The sequence below is a fragment of the Scomber scombrus genome, chromosome 14 (genome assembly GCF_963691925.1).
Source record: "Scomber scombrus chromosome 14, fScoSco1.1, whole genome shotgun sequence".
Classification (NCBI taxonomy): domain Eukaryota; kingdom Metazoa; phylum Chordata; class Actinopteri; order Scombriformes; family Scombridae; genus Scomber; species Scomber scombrus.
The window spans coordinates 17,538,962-17,550,601 of record NC_084983.1 but is presented as its reverse complement, the minus strand read 5'-3'; the positions used below and the strand labels follow the sequence as shown (position 1 = coordinate 17,550,601).

The following is an 11,640-nucleotide window of genomic DNA, read 5'->3' as shown; positions in this document are numbered from 1 at the left end:
AAAACAAAAGGAGGCTACATTAGGTAAGCTGAAGTGAAGCAGGTTAATAGTTTTAGGCTCAGCATCACAGTGACCCTCACACATCTCCTCCCTATTAAAGGAAGCTCAGAAACGACTGTACTGAACTTTTACTTTTACAGAGGAGCTATTAGAAAGCATCCTGACTAGAAACATCACAAATTAGCACGAGACGTGAGACAGGAAGGCTCTGCAGCAGGTAATTAAAACCGCCCAGAGCATCATCAGCACCCATCTATCGAGCATCAGTGAGATCAGTGAGGTGAGGCGCCTTCACAGAGCCCAAAACGATGTTAAAAGACAATATCCACCTCAGCCACACTCTGTTTACAACATGTTAGGCTGGCCTCCTCACTGCCTGTTCTTAAATCCTGTCTTAAAAAACATTTTTACTCTTTGTTTTAACTCAGTATGAGAGTTGTCTTTTGTCTACGACACTAGTCTGTATATTTTTGCTGTGTTGGTTTTTTTGATTGTTCATCACTTTGGTCGACTACTGTTGTTTTCAAATGTTATTTATAGATACATTTGATTTGACTTTTTCACCCTGCAGCCAGAAGTATCCGCTCTATTACCACCAGACTACAGAGCAGCTTCTTCCCTCAGGCTGCAAGTCTCCTCGATTAATCTTCCACACTTCTTTTAGTGGCTTTACAGAAGAAAAAAACCCCACTTAAATTTCTAAATTACATTTTGCTTATAGTTTTCCTTCAATGTGTCACATGTGGGATGATGCTCCATGCTGGTTAGTCACAGAAATGGCTCCATCTGGTGGACAACCCCCCCCAAAAAAGACCTGTAACACTACTACATTAGCAATATCTGAGTATGGAGACAAATACAGACTATAAAGACTTGAATCTTAAGAGCAACCAAATACCCAAATATACAATTAAATCAATATTGTATACTTAGTGTTGAACTTTAAGTACTAATGACTTTTTGTAGCAACAATCTGGGATTCTCCAAAACCCCATTTTAAAATATTTAAATGTACTATAAATATTCAGTGCATGTACAATTTGAAATGAGGTGTTCAGTGTTTATAAAATTCAAATTATTACAGCCTGCTGCAATGTTTTAGTTACTGTGCAATTACATAAACTGAATCTGATCTATAAGAGCTGTGATGCCTGCAGGAAAGAAGGAAATAATGCTTTAATGAACACAACTGAAGCCAATACTTTGTACAAAGATCTTGACTATTATTAATAAAATATATTTGCATTGATTGATTCCATGAAACACGGAAATGATCAAACTAAATTGATTCAACAGAGAAACACAAATCGACTAAAATAACTATGCAATAATAACAAGATCCTTAACTATAAAATGTACCGGAGAGAAACACATTACAATGTAAAGTGATTAAAAAAAACATCTTTGAGGTTTATGTTCAGTTATTTTTCAGACTATAAAACAGCTTTGTTGCATTGCACTACATTACACAATATTACAGTATGCATTACAAAGATGTACACTCATCTGGAAACAACGTGGTTGCAGTTGCTTCAATTAAAGTTTAAAAACTGCACACACACACACACACACACACCGAAGTTCGATGGAAATCTGAGAGTAGAAGTCAAGATTTTGACAATTATTACAGTTTATACTGTATCACGGGTGTGTCAACAGTTTGGTTCCTTTCCACCCAAACGTGTGTAACCTTTTCCCTTCAGAAATACTTTAATAATTATAATTATGCTCCAAAACAAAACACATACACTGGTAGGATGACATAATGTACAGGATGCTTTTACTGTTGTAGTTCCAACACTGATGAACTCCCCCTCAGTATTAGATCAGCTGAGTCAGTTGTTTTATTTATAAATGTTTCATCTATTTATGCTTATACTTACACTTTTTATTGTGTTTTTCTCTATGTTATTCTGTTCATTTTATTTTACTTAAATGGTGTATACCGTCTTATGTGAATCACCTTCTAACTTTGGTTTGGAAAGGTGCTACAGAAATGAAGTTTAATATTATTAGGGCCCAAGCACTATACAGTGCAAAGGCCCTATTGTAATCGTAGAGATTATTATTATAGTTATAATTTGTAATTGTCTTCCAAAACACTGTTATCACACTGCTGTGTTAAGATCTGGTTCGGTTTGGTCACAAAAAACAATTCAGTAAAGGTTGATTAGGGTTAAAAAACAATGTTGACAGTCTGTAGGAAACAGGGAGTGAACTGTCTGCTCCTGTTTCATGCCTTTTTTGGACTTTACTGTCACGATGAGGCTCCATTTCCAGGTTTCAGCGATTGATATGATGAGTAAAATGTTATATAGTGACGGGGAGACACTAAAATAAGACCCACAGTTGTAGAAAACCTGAATGATCCTTTGCTTTGGCAGGAGTGTGGACGGTAGGAGTCCAGGGAGTCCTCATCTAAACGATGTTCCTCTCCAACATTGGCTCCTGGGTCAGAATGCGTTTGAAGCCGAAGTTGCTCAAGTCCAGCGTTTTAAAGTTCCCGTCCAGGATCAGTTCTGCCACAGCGCGACCCACCGCGGGCGAGTGCTGCAGGCCGTGGCCGCTGAAGCCGGTGGCAAAGTACATGTTGTTGATCAGAGGGTGAATCCCGATGATGCCGTTCTGGTCGAAGGTGTTGTAGTCGTAGAAACCCGCCCACGCACTGCTCACCTGAGGAGAGGAACAAGAGGTAAGTCTGATCTGTAAAAGGCTGAGCCTTAAAGGGGACATTTTTGTCTTTTTGTGATTTCCTGTTAGTTTTTATACAGTTATGATGTTGTATGTCGGAGTTAAACACGTTTAAAGTGACAAAACTTTCAAGTGAACATGTGTAAAAATTTGATAACAGGAGCTAGAATGATCTGTTTCAGACCACTGACTGTAAAATAATATATATATTGAAAGCATCTTACAAAGTTAAACAAGATGAACTACGAGATAGCTGAAGATAACCTAAGCGTGTGTCGCGCTGTACACAGTCAAGTCATTCCTGGGCATTGATAAGAGGAACTCCATAAGCATGGATAGATCGGACAATTTGGAACCAGTTCTCAATTCCCATCCCTACCTCCAATAGGCGGTTTTAGGCCTTTAAACTAAAAATACCTGTGCTGACTTTTTTTTAAAATCCATTAAAATAACACAGAAATGCTCAAAATAAAGTGGACTAACATATTTGTAGAGCAATTAGCAGAAAATAGATCAATGAAAACCTTATGTGCTCGTCAATTATAAGTGTCCCAAACCCCTTACCTTTAGTTTCTCAAAAGCAGGAACACGATGGGCCAAGCTGGGCCAAATCTTTTCCTCAAAAAACTGATGATCCACCTCTAGATTGCTGATATCTGGCTCCTCCCCCTGGGGACAGACACGCGGATAAACACTTAGATCTCTTTTGTTCTTATTTATAATAGTCAGGGAAACAGCTTAGACGAACAACAAACCTCCTCAGGTGACATCCCAGCGATGTAGTTCCCTCCTAACCCCTCTCTTCTGAAGTAAACTCCAGAGTAGTCGATCAGGAAGGGAGTGTCGAGACCTGGACCATCAGGACAGTGGACTACGTACACATACCTGGAAAAAGATTGAGGGAGAGATCGGTGATACAAGGATGTTATCGTATCTTCAAGTTCTTACATCGAGTATATACTTGCATTAATGTATAAAATGTACTTTCATGTCATTAAATAAAGAGTATACTATAGAGCAGAGGTTTCTTGAGGAAGGCCCAATGGGGCTGCTACATTTCTCATGCCATTCTACATTTCTTGTGCATTTAATATAATTTCAACATGTGGCATTTGCATTAAATCATATTTTATTTACATTTTGACTGGTTAAACAAGCCAACTGTGAGGCTTGTGAGTTTTTCAGATGCTCAGCATAAATTCCCATGAAGAAGAGCCATCATATAAAAAAAATTTGGGAACCACTCATATATAGTATAATATAGAGCAGTGACATGAAATAGCTGCCTGTGGGCCAAATCTGTCTCTCCAGCACAAATATTTGACCCACTGACAAAAGCTCAAGTTTTTCCTTTTATAGATGTCTCTTCATAAATCTAGAATAGATAACAGCATTAACAAAAAGGTCCCAATAAATATGAACAAACATTTCCTATCTGAGCAGAACAGATTTGTAATAAAAGTACCTCAGCCTCATTTACTAACGAATGAAGCAGACCACTGTGTGTTGTGTGTGGATTACTGATAGGCCATCTGCAGGGTTGGAAAGGTTACTTTGGAAATGTAATAGGTTACAGATTACTAGTTACTCTATTTAAAATGTACTATTGTAATGTAACTATTTCTATTACTTAATCAAAGTAAAGTGTACCCATTAAGCACCAAAATCTAAGTTCAGGAGTTTTTCATGGATACTGACATGATTTATAAGAGAGATCATTTCTTATAAAGCAACATTTAGCTCTCATTTGAAAATGTATTCATTAGTTCATGTAGATTTTGGAAAATAATATAAAGATATTTAATGAAAAAAGTCAAAAATATTGATTTCAAAGAATTAAAAACAGCAGTATATGTATTCAGTAACATGTTAAATATTTAAAAATGAGGAAAAAACCCTCCTGAGCATAAACAAAAACACGTGTTTCCACTGTGCCTGCAAATTTGGCCCATGGTTGAACTTAATTGCTGACTCCTGCTATATACAGGACACTCTAGAAGCTGCGGTTCCTGACCTTTCTCATTTCATCTACATCCACAGCCATGTCAGATGAACTCTAGTAACCCCTCACTGACACCACTCCAAAAAAATGCGTTCATTTGATTTAAAGCAGAAGCTGTATGATGACATTTCAACCATTTAACCATTACAGTACATTTACCTACAACTACTTCTGTTTATTAATCACTTTGAGCTGACTGGTTTTAATGCAATCTGAGTCACAAAATACTTCAGGTATTATTAGATATTTCCTTTTAATTTGACCATCATTTCCATTGTTGTCAAATTAGTACAGAGTAGCACATAATGTTGCTTTACATGTGCTTTTATGGAGTTTTTTCTGTCTTTTTTGTTTATTTTATCATATCAACCTGCTTAGGGACTGCAGATGAAAATGTGCCTTTTGACATGATTTTTCTTTCCTAATAAATAGTATATAAAAGTAGCAAGTAAAGTAAAGCTCATGTATGCAGAGAAAGAGAGAGGATCTTGGTTAAAATGTTGATTTCAGGGTGTTTAAGGGTGTTCACGTCCATACTGACCGAGCAGTAAATGACCTATAGCACTTTTTTCTTTACCCCCTGTGATTATGTTTAAAAGAGCTACAATTTTCACGCAGTCAATCAGACGTGGACGTGAGCACCCTCGAATTAAAGTTGAGAGTCAGCACTCTAAAGCCTCTCACTTATCCGGTTCACTGGAGTTTAACCCTTACACACTGTTCTGGGTCAAATTTGACCCTTTTTTTTATTTATTTGAGAGCTGTAAAAATACTTTAGACACATTTATTTTAACCAGAATTTTCCAAATGAGACCCAAAGTTTACAAATATGTAAATAAAATGCATTTTTTTTATTTGTGTGCAGCTGACACACATTTTTAGGTACAAATTTGACCTGTGTTTATTTAAAAAAAATTAAAAGATTAGCTTCAAACATGTTTTTGTATCCTTCATATTCTATAAAATGTTATCCTGGACTATAAAACAGTGATTGTGAATGTTTATTTTTTCATATAAGATTGATCAAACATTAATTAAAGACTGACGGGGAATTTATGAATCTGAATAAGTTTAGAGACTAATTGTGAGAGTTAAATAAAAGCTGTCAGAAGTCTGTAGTGGACTTGTATGAAGAGGCTCGCAAACAAAATAGGGGGAAAAAAAGGCCCTTAAAGTCAGTAAATTACCTTTTCCGAGGCTCAACGGGCAGTGGAACTCCAGCGAAGGTGTCTTTGGCACCGAAGCCCATTCCCAGCATCTCTGCCAATTTACCAGAATGGGCTCCAGCTGCGTTCACCACAATGGCGCATTCAACCGGCTGGTACTCCAAGCTGTTAGGCATCTGCACCTGCTCGACACCAGACCATCTCCCGTCATGTATACAACATAATAACACTGTGCTGTTACTGTTACTGTTACTGTGGCAGTGTGTGTTAGTAAAGTAAAAAGAGTTCCCGATCTTTGTTAGCATTTTAAATAAGTGGAAAATGTGTTCACGTCTTTGGCAAATACACTGAACTGAGTACAAAAGTGATTTTTCAAAGTAAACACATGCTTCTGCAGGACCTCTACCAAAAACAGAATTAGAATAAATAAAAATAAGACGATTATGCTTACTCTGACAGATTGTATTCTCCGGATGCCCACTTGTTCATCGTCACCGGTTCTCACCATGATTGTTGTATGTTTAAAACCTATTATTAAAAAAAAAAGGTCAAAAATAAGCAGAATTACACTTTAACCATAAACGTTTGGACACACTTTCCCATTTCTTGTGATAAAGTGAGTCCAGACTTGTGAGATTAGGAGGATAAAACAAACCTGTAACTTCTCCGCAGCACTGAATGACTCCCATAGACATCGCCTTCCTTTTAAAGGCGTTCAGCAGCGTCCAGGGATCAAACCAGCCCTCGTTCTCCAACCCTGCAGACCCGGACAGGTGTAAAATAAATATTAATGCTTTAATTAATAAACCTGCATATTCCGTAAGATCCTAAAGTGCTCACCGTACGAAGCGAGCACCACACCATCTGTGTTAATCCAGGGAAATTTCTCCTTCAGTTGTGTAGGAGAGAGAAGTGAAACTTTGGCTCCAGCTTGCCTAAAATCACACGTAATTCAGATTATTGATTGATAAATAATTTCACCCCTGAAACGAAATACTGAGCTTAAATTTCTAAAAGGAAAAGTTCTCAGTTCTCATCTCTCTGATATCAAACAGTTGGACTTGATTAAAAGAGGATCAACACCTCTGGGTGCTGTAGTTCTCCTCCATGATGTGAGCCACCTCCTCACTAGCCAGGAATAGGTATCCTGATTGGTTGAACTGCAGATCCACCGGGTCTTCGTTCATCACGCTGAGGTGTTCCTGAGGAGGTGAGAGAAACTGCCACAGTCACTTTATACTCTTTAACTTCCACATTTAATCATTTCTAGACTAACAAACTGGGGGAAACAGAGGCTAATATGGAGCTTCAGCTGCCCAAATGAGTCAAATCAAGTACATATCTTTCAACGTTACAGTCTTTTTATTGCCAAAGTCCTTCTTTTTGTTACTATACTTCCACCGCAGCTCAACAAGGAAACACAAAGAGAGAATTTGATGCTAAAAAGACTGTAAATGTGGCAGATATCCACTTTATATGACTAACTCAGACTGCTGAAGCTGAATAGAAGCCTCAAATCTACTTTCAAGACTAGAAAAACTGTGAACCCGTCCTTTAAATTTTGCATACAAAACTAGGGCCCAAATATATTTCAAAATTTGTCGTACTACTCCTTTAAAAGAGTATTCCATCATTTTATCATTACACTCCTGTAACATTATTAGACCCAAAAGTCTTTTTTTATTATACAGATGTGCAGCAGATCTTTTTCATTCATCACATTTTTCTTCCTTATCAAAGCCTGACGCCTACATTACCCAAAATGCAACATAACCCATGACAATTTATTCATCTGATACACAAACTGTTCAGTCTCAAACTAGCGCTGACTCTATTTGCATCAATTTATCACACTCGGTCGACCCTCAGCTTACATACAAGCTGTTCATGCACAAACATTAACACAACACCAGCTCTGAGCATCATGAGTCACTGTGACATTCAATGATTTAAAAGCTTGTCATTCATTACGAGAGCGAGCGCAGCGATCCGAGAGAGAGGCTCCGTACGAGAGCAAGCGGGAACATGGTGACTCTCATCGTGACCTACATTGATGTTCCTCATGAAGTCCGCGGACGCCAGGGAGAGGTGGATGTTCTCGGGAAGGGAAAACTGCTGGCGGATCCCCCCGGCTGACAGCACCGTGGAGGCCTGAGAGTACTGAGGAGGAATCACATGCAGGGGGAAGCAATTAGTGAAGAATTACATAAGAGCAGAGGCCTGCTGTATATGATCTCAACTCTTAGGATCTGTAAACAATTCAGAAGATATTTTAACCTTCTCCTTGTTAGTCCCATCTCTAAATGCTTTGCTCACAGAGACTGAGGATTATCTCCCAGGTTTTGTTGCTAACGCTGAGTGGAAACAATTAGGGAACCAATCCAAAGTATTAAGGTGGCTCATGCAGCTCACTACAGGGGACAGTGGGGGGAGATCATCATTTCTGGAAGGGGCGCAGGATTGTCAGCGGCCATTCTCGACATCATTCGAGCAACTATTGTGCATTTCTGATGATATCATATCATATCATATCATGGTATATGGTATTTTCTGTGCAAAAATTGTATTTAAAAGTTTATCTGAAGCTAAAATGAAGCGTCAATCGTCCAAAATGAGTCAAATCAAGTAGATATCTTTCAACGTTAGTCTTTTTAGTGCCAAAGTTCCTCTTTTTGTTACTGTACTTCCACCACAGCTCAACCGGGAAACACTAAGAGGGAATTTGATGCTAAAAAGACTGTAAATGTGGCAGATATCCACTTGATATGACTAACTCAGACTGCTGAAGTTTAAATAAACTGTGTGAACACACTGTGGATTTTGGCCTCCATCACTTTACATTGAAAGCACATTTGAAAGCACACTTTTACTAGTCAGTATGAACAGGAGGAATGATTACAGAGAGGAAAACCTCTTTCACTGTTCACCCGACTGTTGAAAAACTGTGAACCTGTCCTTTAAATTTTGCATACAGACAAATTGTGCCGTTTACATTTTGGAAGGATTTACTACTGATTTAAATATGTGTTATAAATGATGCATTGTGCTGCTCACCGTCGGGTCCTTCTCCACCACGATAACCTTCACCCCTTCTCGTATCCTCTCCCTCTGCTTCAGCCAGTAGGCGATGGACCAGCCCACCACACCACCTCCAACGATCACGATGTCGGCCCTCTCCGGAGGAAGATTTGGGTTGATCTCCAGGGGGCTCCAGCCGCTCCCCGGAAGAGCATCCGCTGCCTTCTTCCTCACAGCAGCCAGCTGGGCCTCCAGGTCTGCAGCGGCACAAAAGCAGAAACTTAAAAGTCACTCCTCCACTAAAAACAAAAGAGCTTTTCTTCATGTCCATGAAACTTGAAGGCTGTTTTCACATTCACCTGCTTAAAGTGGGAAAGTGTCTCTGAGCTCATTGAAAATCCAAGCCTACGAGCATGATTTGTGACATTGCACATAGTTTGGAGGCCGGTCCTGGTCCAAACTTACATTAAGTGTGAGTCATCCAGTGTGAGACATCCAGTGCACAAACACTGAGGATGGACTTTACAGTCAATTTTTAATGAGGGAAAAAGAAGTAGATGTAATTTAAAGGATTTTAACAAGATTATTTCTTTTTTTTTGTGTGTGGAAAAATCATGTCAGACACACCACACAAAGTAGAGTATTTTATACGCAGACACAGGGACAAAATAAAGAAATAACCAACATAAAGTGTCTTAGTATGGTGTTGAGCCACCATGTGCCACCAGAACAGCTTCAATGTGCCGTTGCATTTCATCTAAATTGCATTGATTTACTTTACCTTACTATGTAAATCCCAGGGAACACTGCACATGTATATAATCTCAGGTTTTCTGCACATTGCACATTTATTTTTATCTGTATGAGGTTATGTAAATATGTATGTATGCAAATCTCAGGAACATTGCACATGCATATATCTCAGGAACTTCTGCATGTTGCACATTTATTTTTATCTGTATGAGGTTATGTAAATATGTATGTATGTATGTATGTAAGTAAATCTCAGGAACATTGCACATGCATATAATCTCTGGAACTTCTGCAAATGGCTCATTTATATATTGCAGATGTATTTACAAAAAGAGCCAGTTAACTGTATATTAGTACTTTATTCATTTTATTTTGTCACTTTAACCCTTACGCTGCTACTTTTTTTTCACTGTACTGCTTGTGTCCATTTGAATTCCTCCCAAAGGGGATCAATAAAGACACATCTTATCTGATCTTATCTACATCTTAAATCTCTGAACTCTACTGGAGGGATGAAGATATTCCCTCATTTGGTGTTATGATGATGGTGGTGGAGAGTGTCTGACACTTTTGTGCAAAATCTCCCATAATGATGTTGCGATCCAGTGACTGCAGAGGCCATAACATATGATTCACATCTTTTTCACACTCATTAAATCATTCAGTGACCCCTCATGCAGTGTTGTGCATGAACGCGTTCATTGAACGAAAGTTCATGAACTCGTTCATAATTTTGGTGAACTTGAACGAACGAACGGTATTTTTGCCTGATGAACGATACTATGAACGCGTTCATTCTGGTGTCCGTGAACGTCACGTTCACTCTTTTTAAATTTCGTTCAATAAGTGTTGCCCAACCGTTGCGTGTACTTCTTTGTCTGTGCCAGATTATGCCTAAAAAGTCCGAGAGCGCCACAGTTGAGTAGAGCTATCTGGCAACCATAGGCAAAGGCAGCCAGTGTCGCACTGCTCCATGCGTCATCAAAACAAAACAAAACAAAAAACAGCATGGAAGCAGCATGGAAGCGACAGCAGCATGTGGACATAAGGAGGTCTCATATAATTATCTCAGCGATTTTTATGAGAAAATCGACAAGGAAGGGAACAATCTAACGTTTATGTGCAAACTCTGCCCACCGGCTTTTTCAGTGTTAAACTAATGAAATAATTGCTGGCTGTGGCAACAGTTTTAAAAGAGTATAGTTCGCAACGTATTGAAAAAAAGAACTGAACTAGTTCATTTTTTGGAGCTGTGAACTTAGTTCATAATTTGGAATTATGAACTATGAACTGAACTAGTTCATTTTAAAATGTGTGAACTATGAACTGAACTAGTTCATGTAGAAAGTGAACTTTCCCAACACTGCCCTCATGCCATGTGGATGGGGGCACTGTCAGATGAGAACTGTCCATGCACAGACACATATGTGGTAATTGAAGCATTTCTGGAGGTTATGTTTGTGTGTTGTCCCCCCCCCTCTAACCTTTGAAGAAGTCATTGCGGAGAGGTGCACCGGTGCTCAGGCTGCAGCACAGCCAGGTGCGCTGCTGTGTGAGCCGGCTGCAGGTGAGAGCCGGCCGCACCAACACATGCAGCCTCCGCCACGCTGACATGGCTCCCGGATCACTGGCTTGGTTAGTCGGCTATGTGTGTAAAGTTAACCAACCAAAACAACAACATGGGAGCAGCATTACTCCTTCTCCTCCTCTTCCTACCTCTTCTTCTTCTTTGTTTTGTAAACCAATGTTAAAGGTGCATGCTGCCATCTACTGTATGGGAGTGTCTAGAAGATCATGAGAAGTTATATTCTAGATATTAAACTTGTTTCATTTAAGTATTCTTAATATAACCCCATAATCTATAATCCTCTTTATCACGTTTCTAACAAACAAAGTGTAGCAGCCAATACTGTAATAAACATTTCTGAACAAATAACTTTTTGCCAATAATTTAAAAAAAAAGTTATTATGTTATTAGTTAGGTTAAAAAACCTTTAACAAATGTAATAA

The 11,640-nt window shown here is 38.7% G+C and overlaps 1 protein-coding gene across 1 annotated transcript; it reads right to left on the bottom strand.

Annotated features, from left to right (window-relative positions):
* Positions 1-1,160: 1,160 nt before the first annotated feature.
* foxred1 (FAD-dependent oxidoreductase domain containing 1) lies at positions 1,161-11,331 on the bottom strand. The gene is made up of 11 exons (XM_062433184.1): positions 11,115-11,331; positions 8,914-9,134; positions 7,909-8,019; positions 6,943-7,061; positions 6,700-6,794; positions 6,515-6,616; positions 6,311-6,387; positions 5,881-6,041; positions 3,447-3,576; positions 3,256-3,360; positions 1,161-2,673 (listed from the first exon to the last, which is right to left on the bottom strand). Exons 1-11 carry the CDS (start codon positions 11,242-11,244, stop codon positions 2,419-2,421), a joined length of 1,506 nt encoding a protein of 501 aa, XP_062289168.1. The 5' UTR covers positions 11,245-11,331; the 3' UTR covers positions 1,161-2,418.
* Positions 11,332-11,640: the final 309 nt, after the last annotated feature.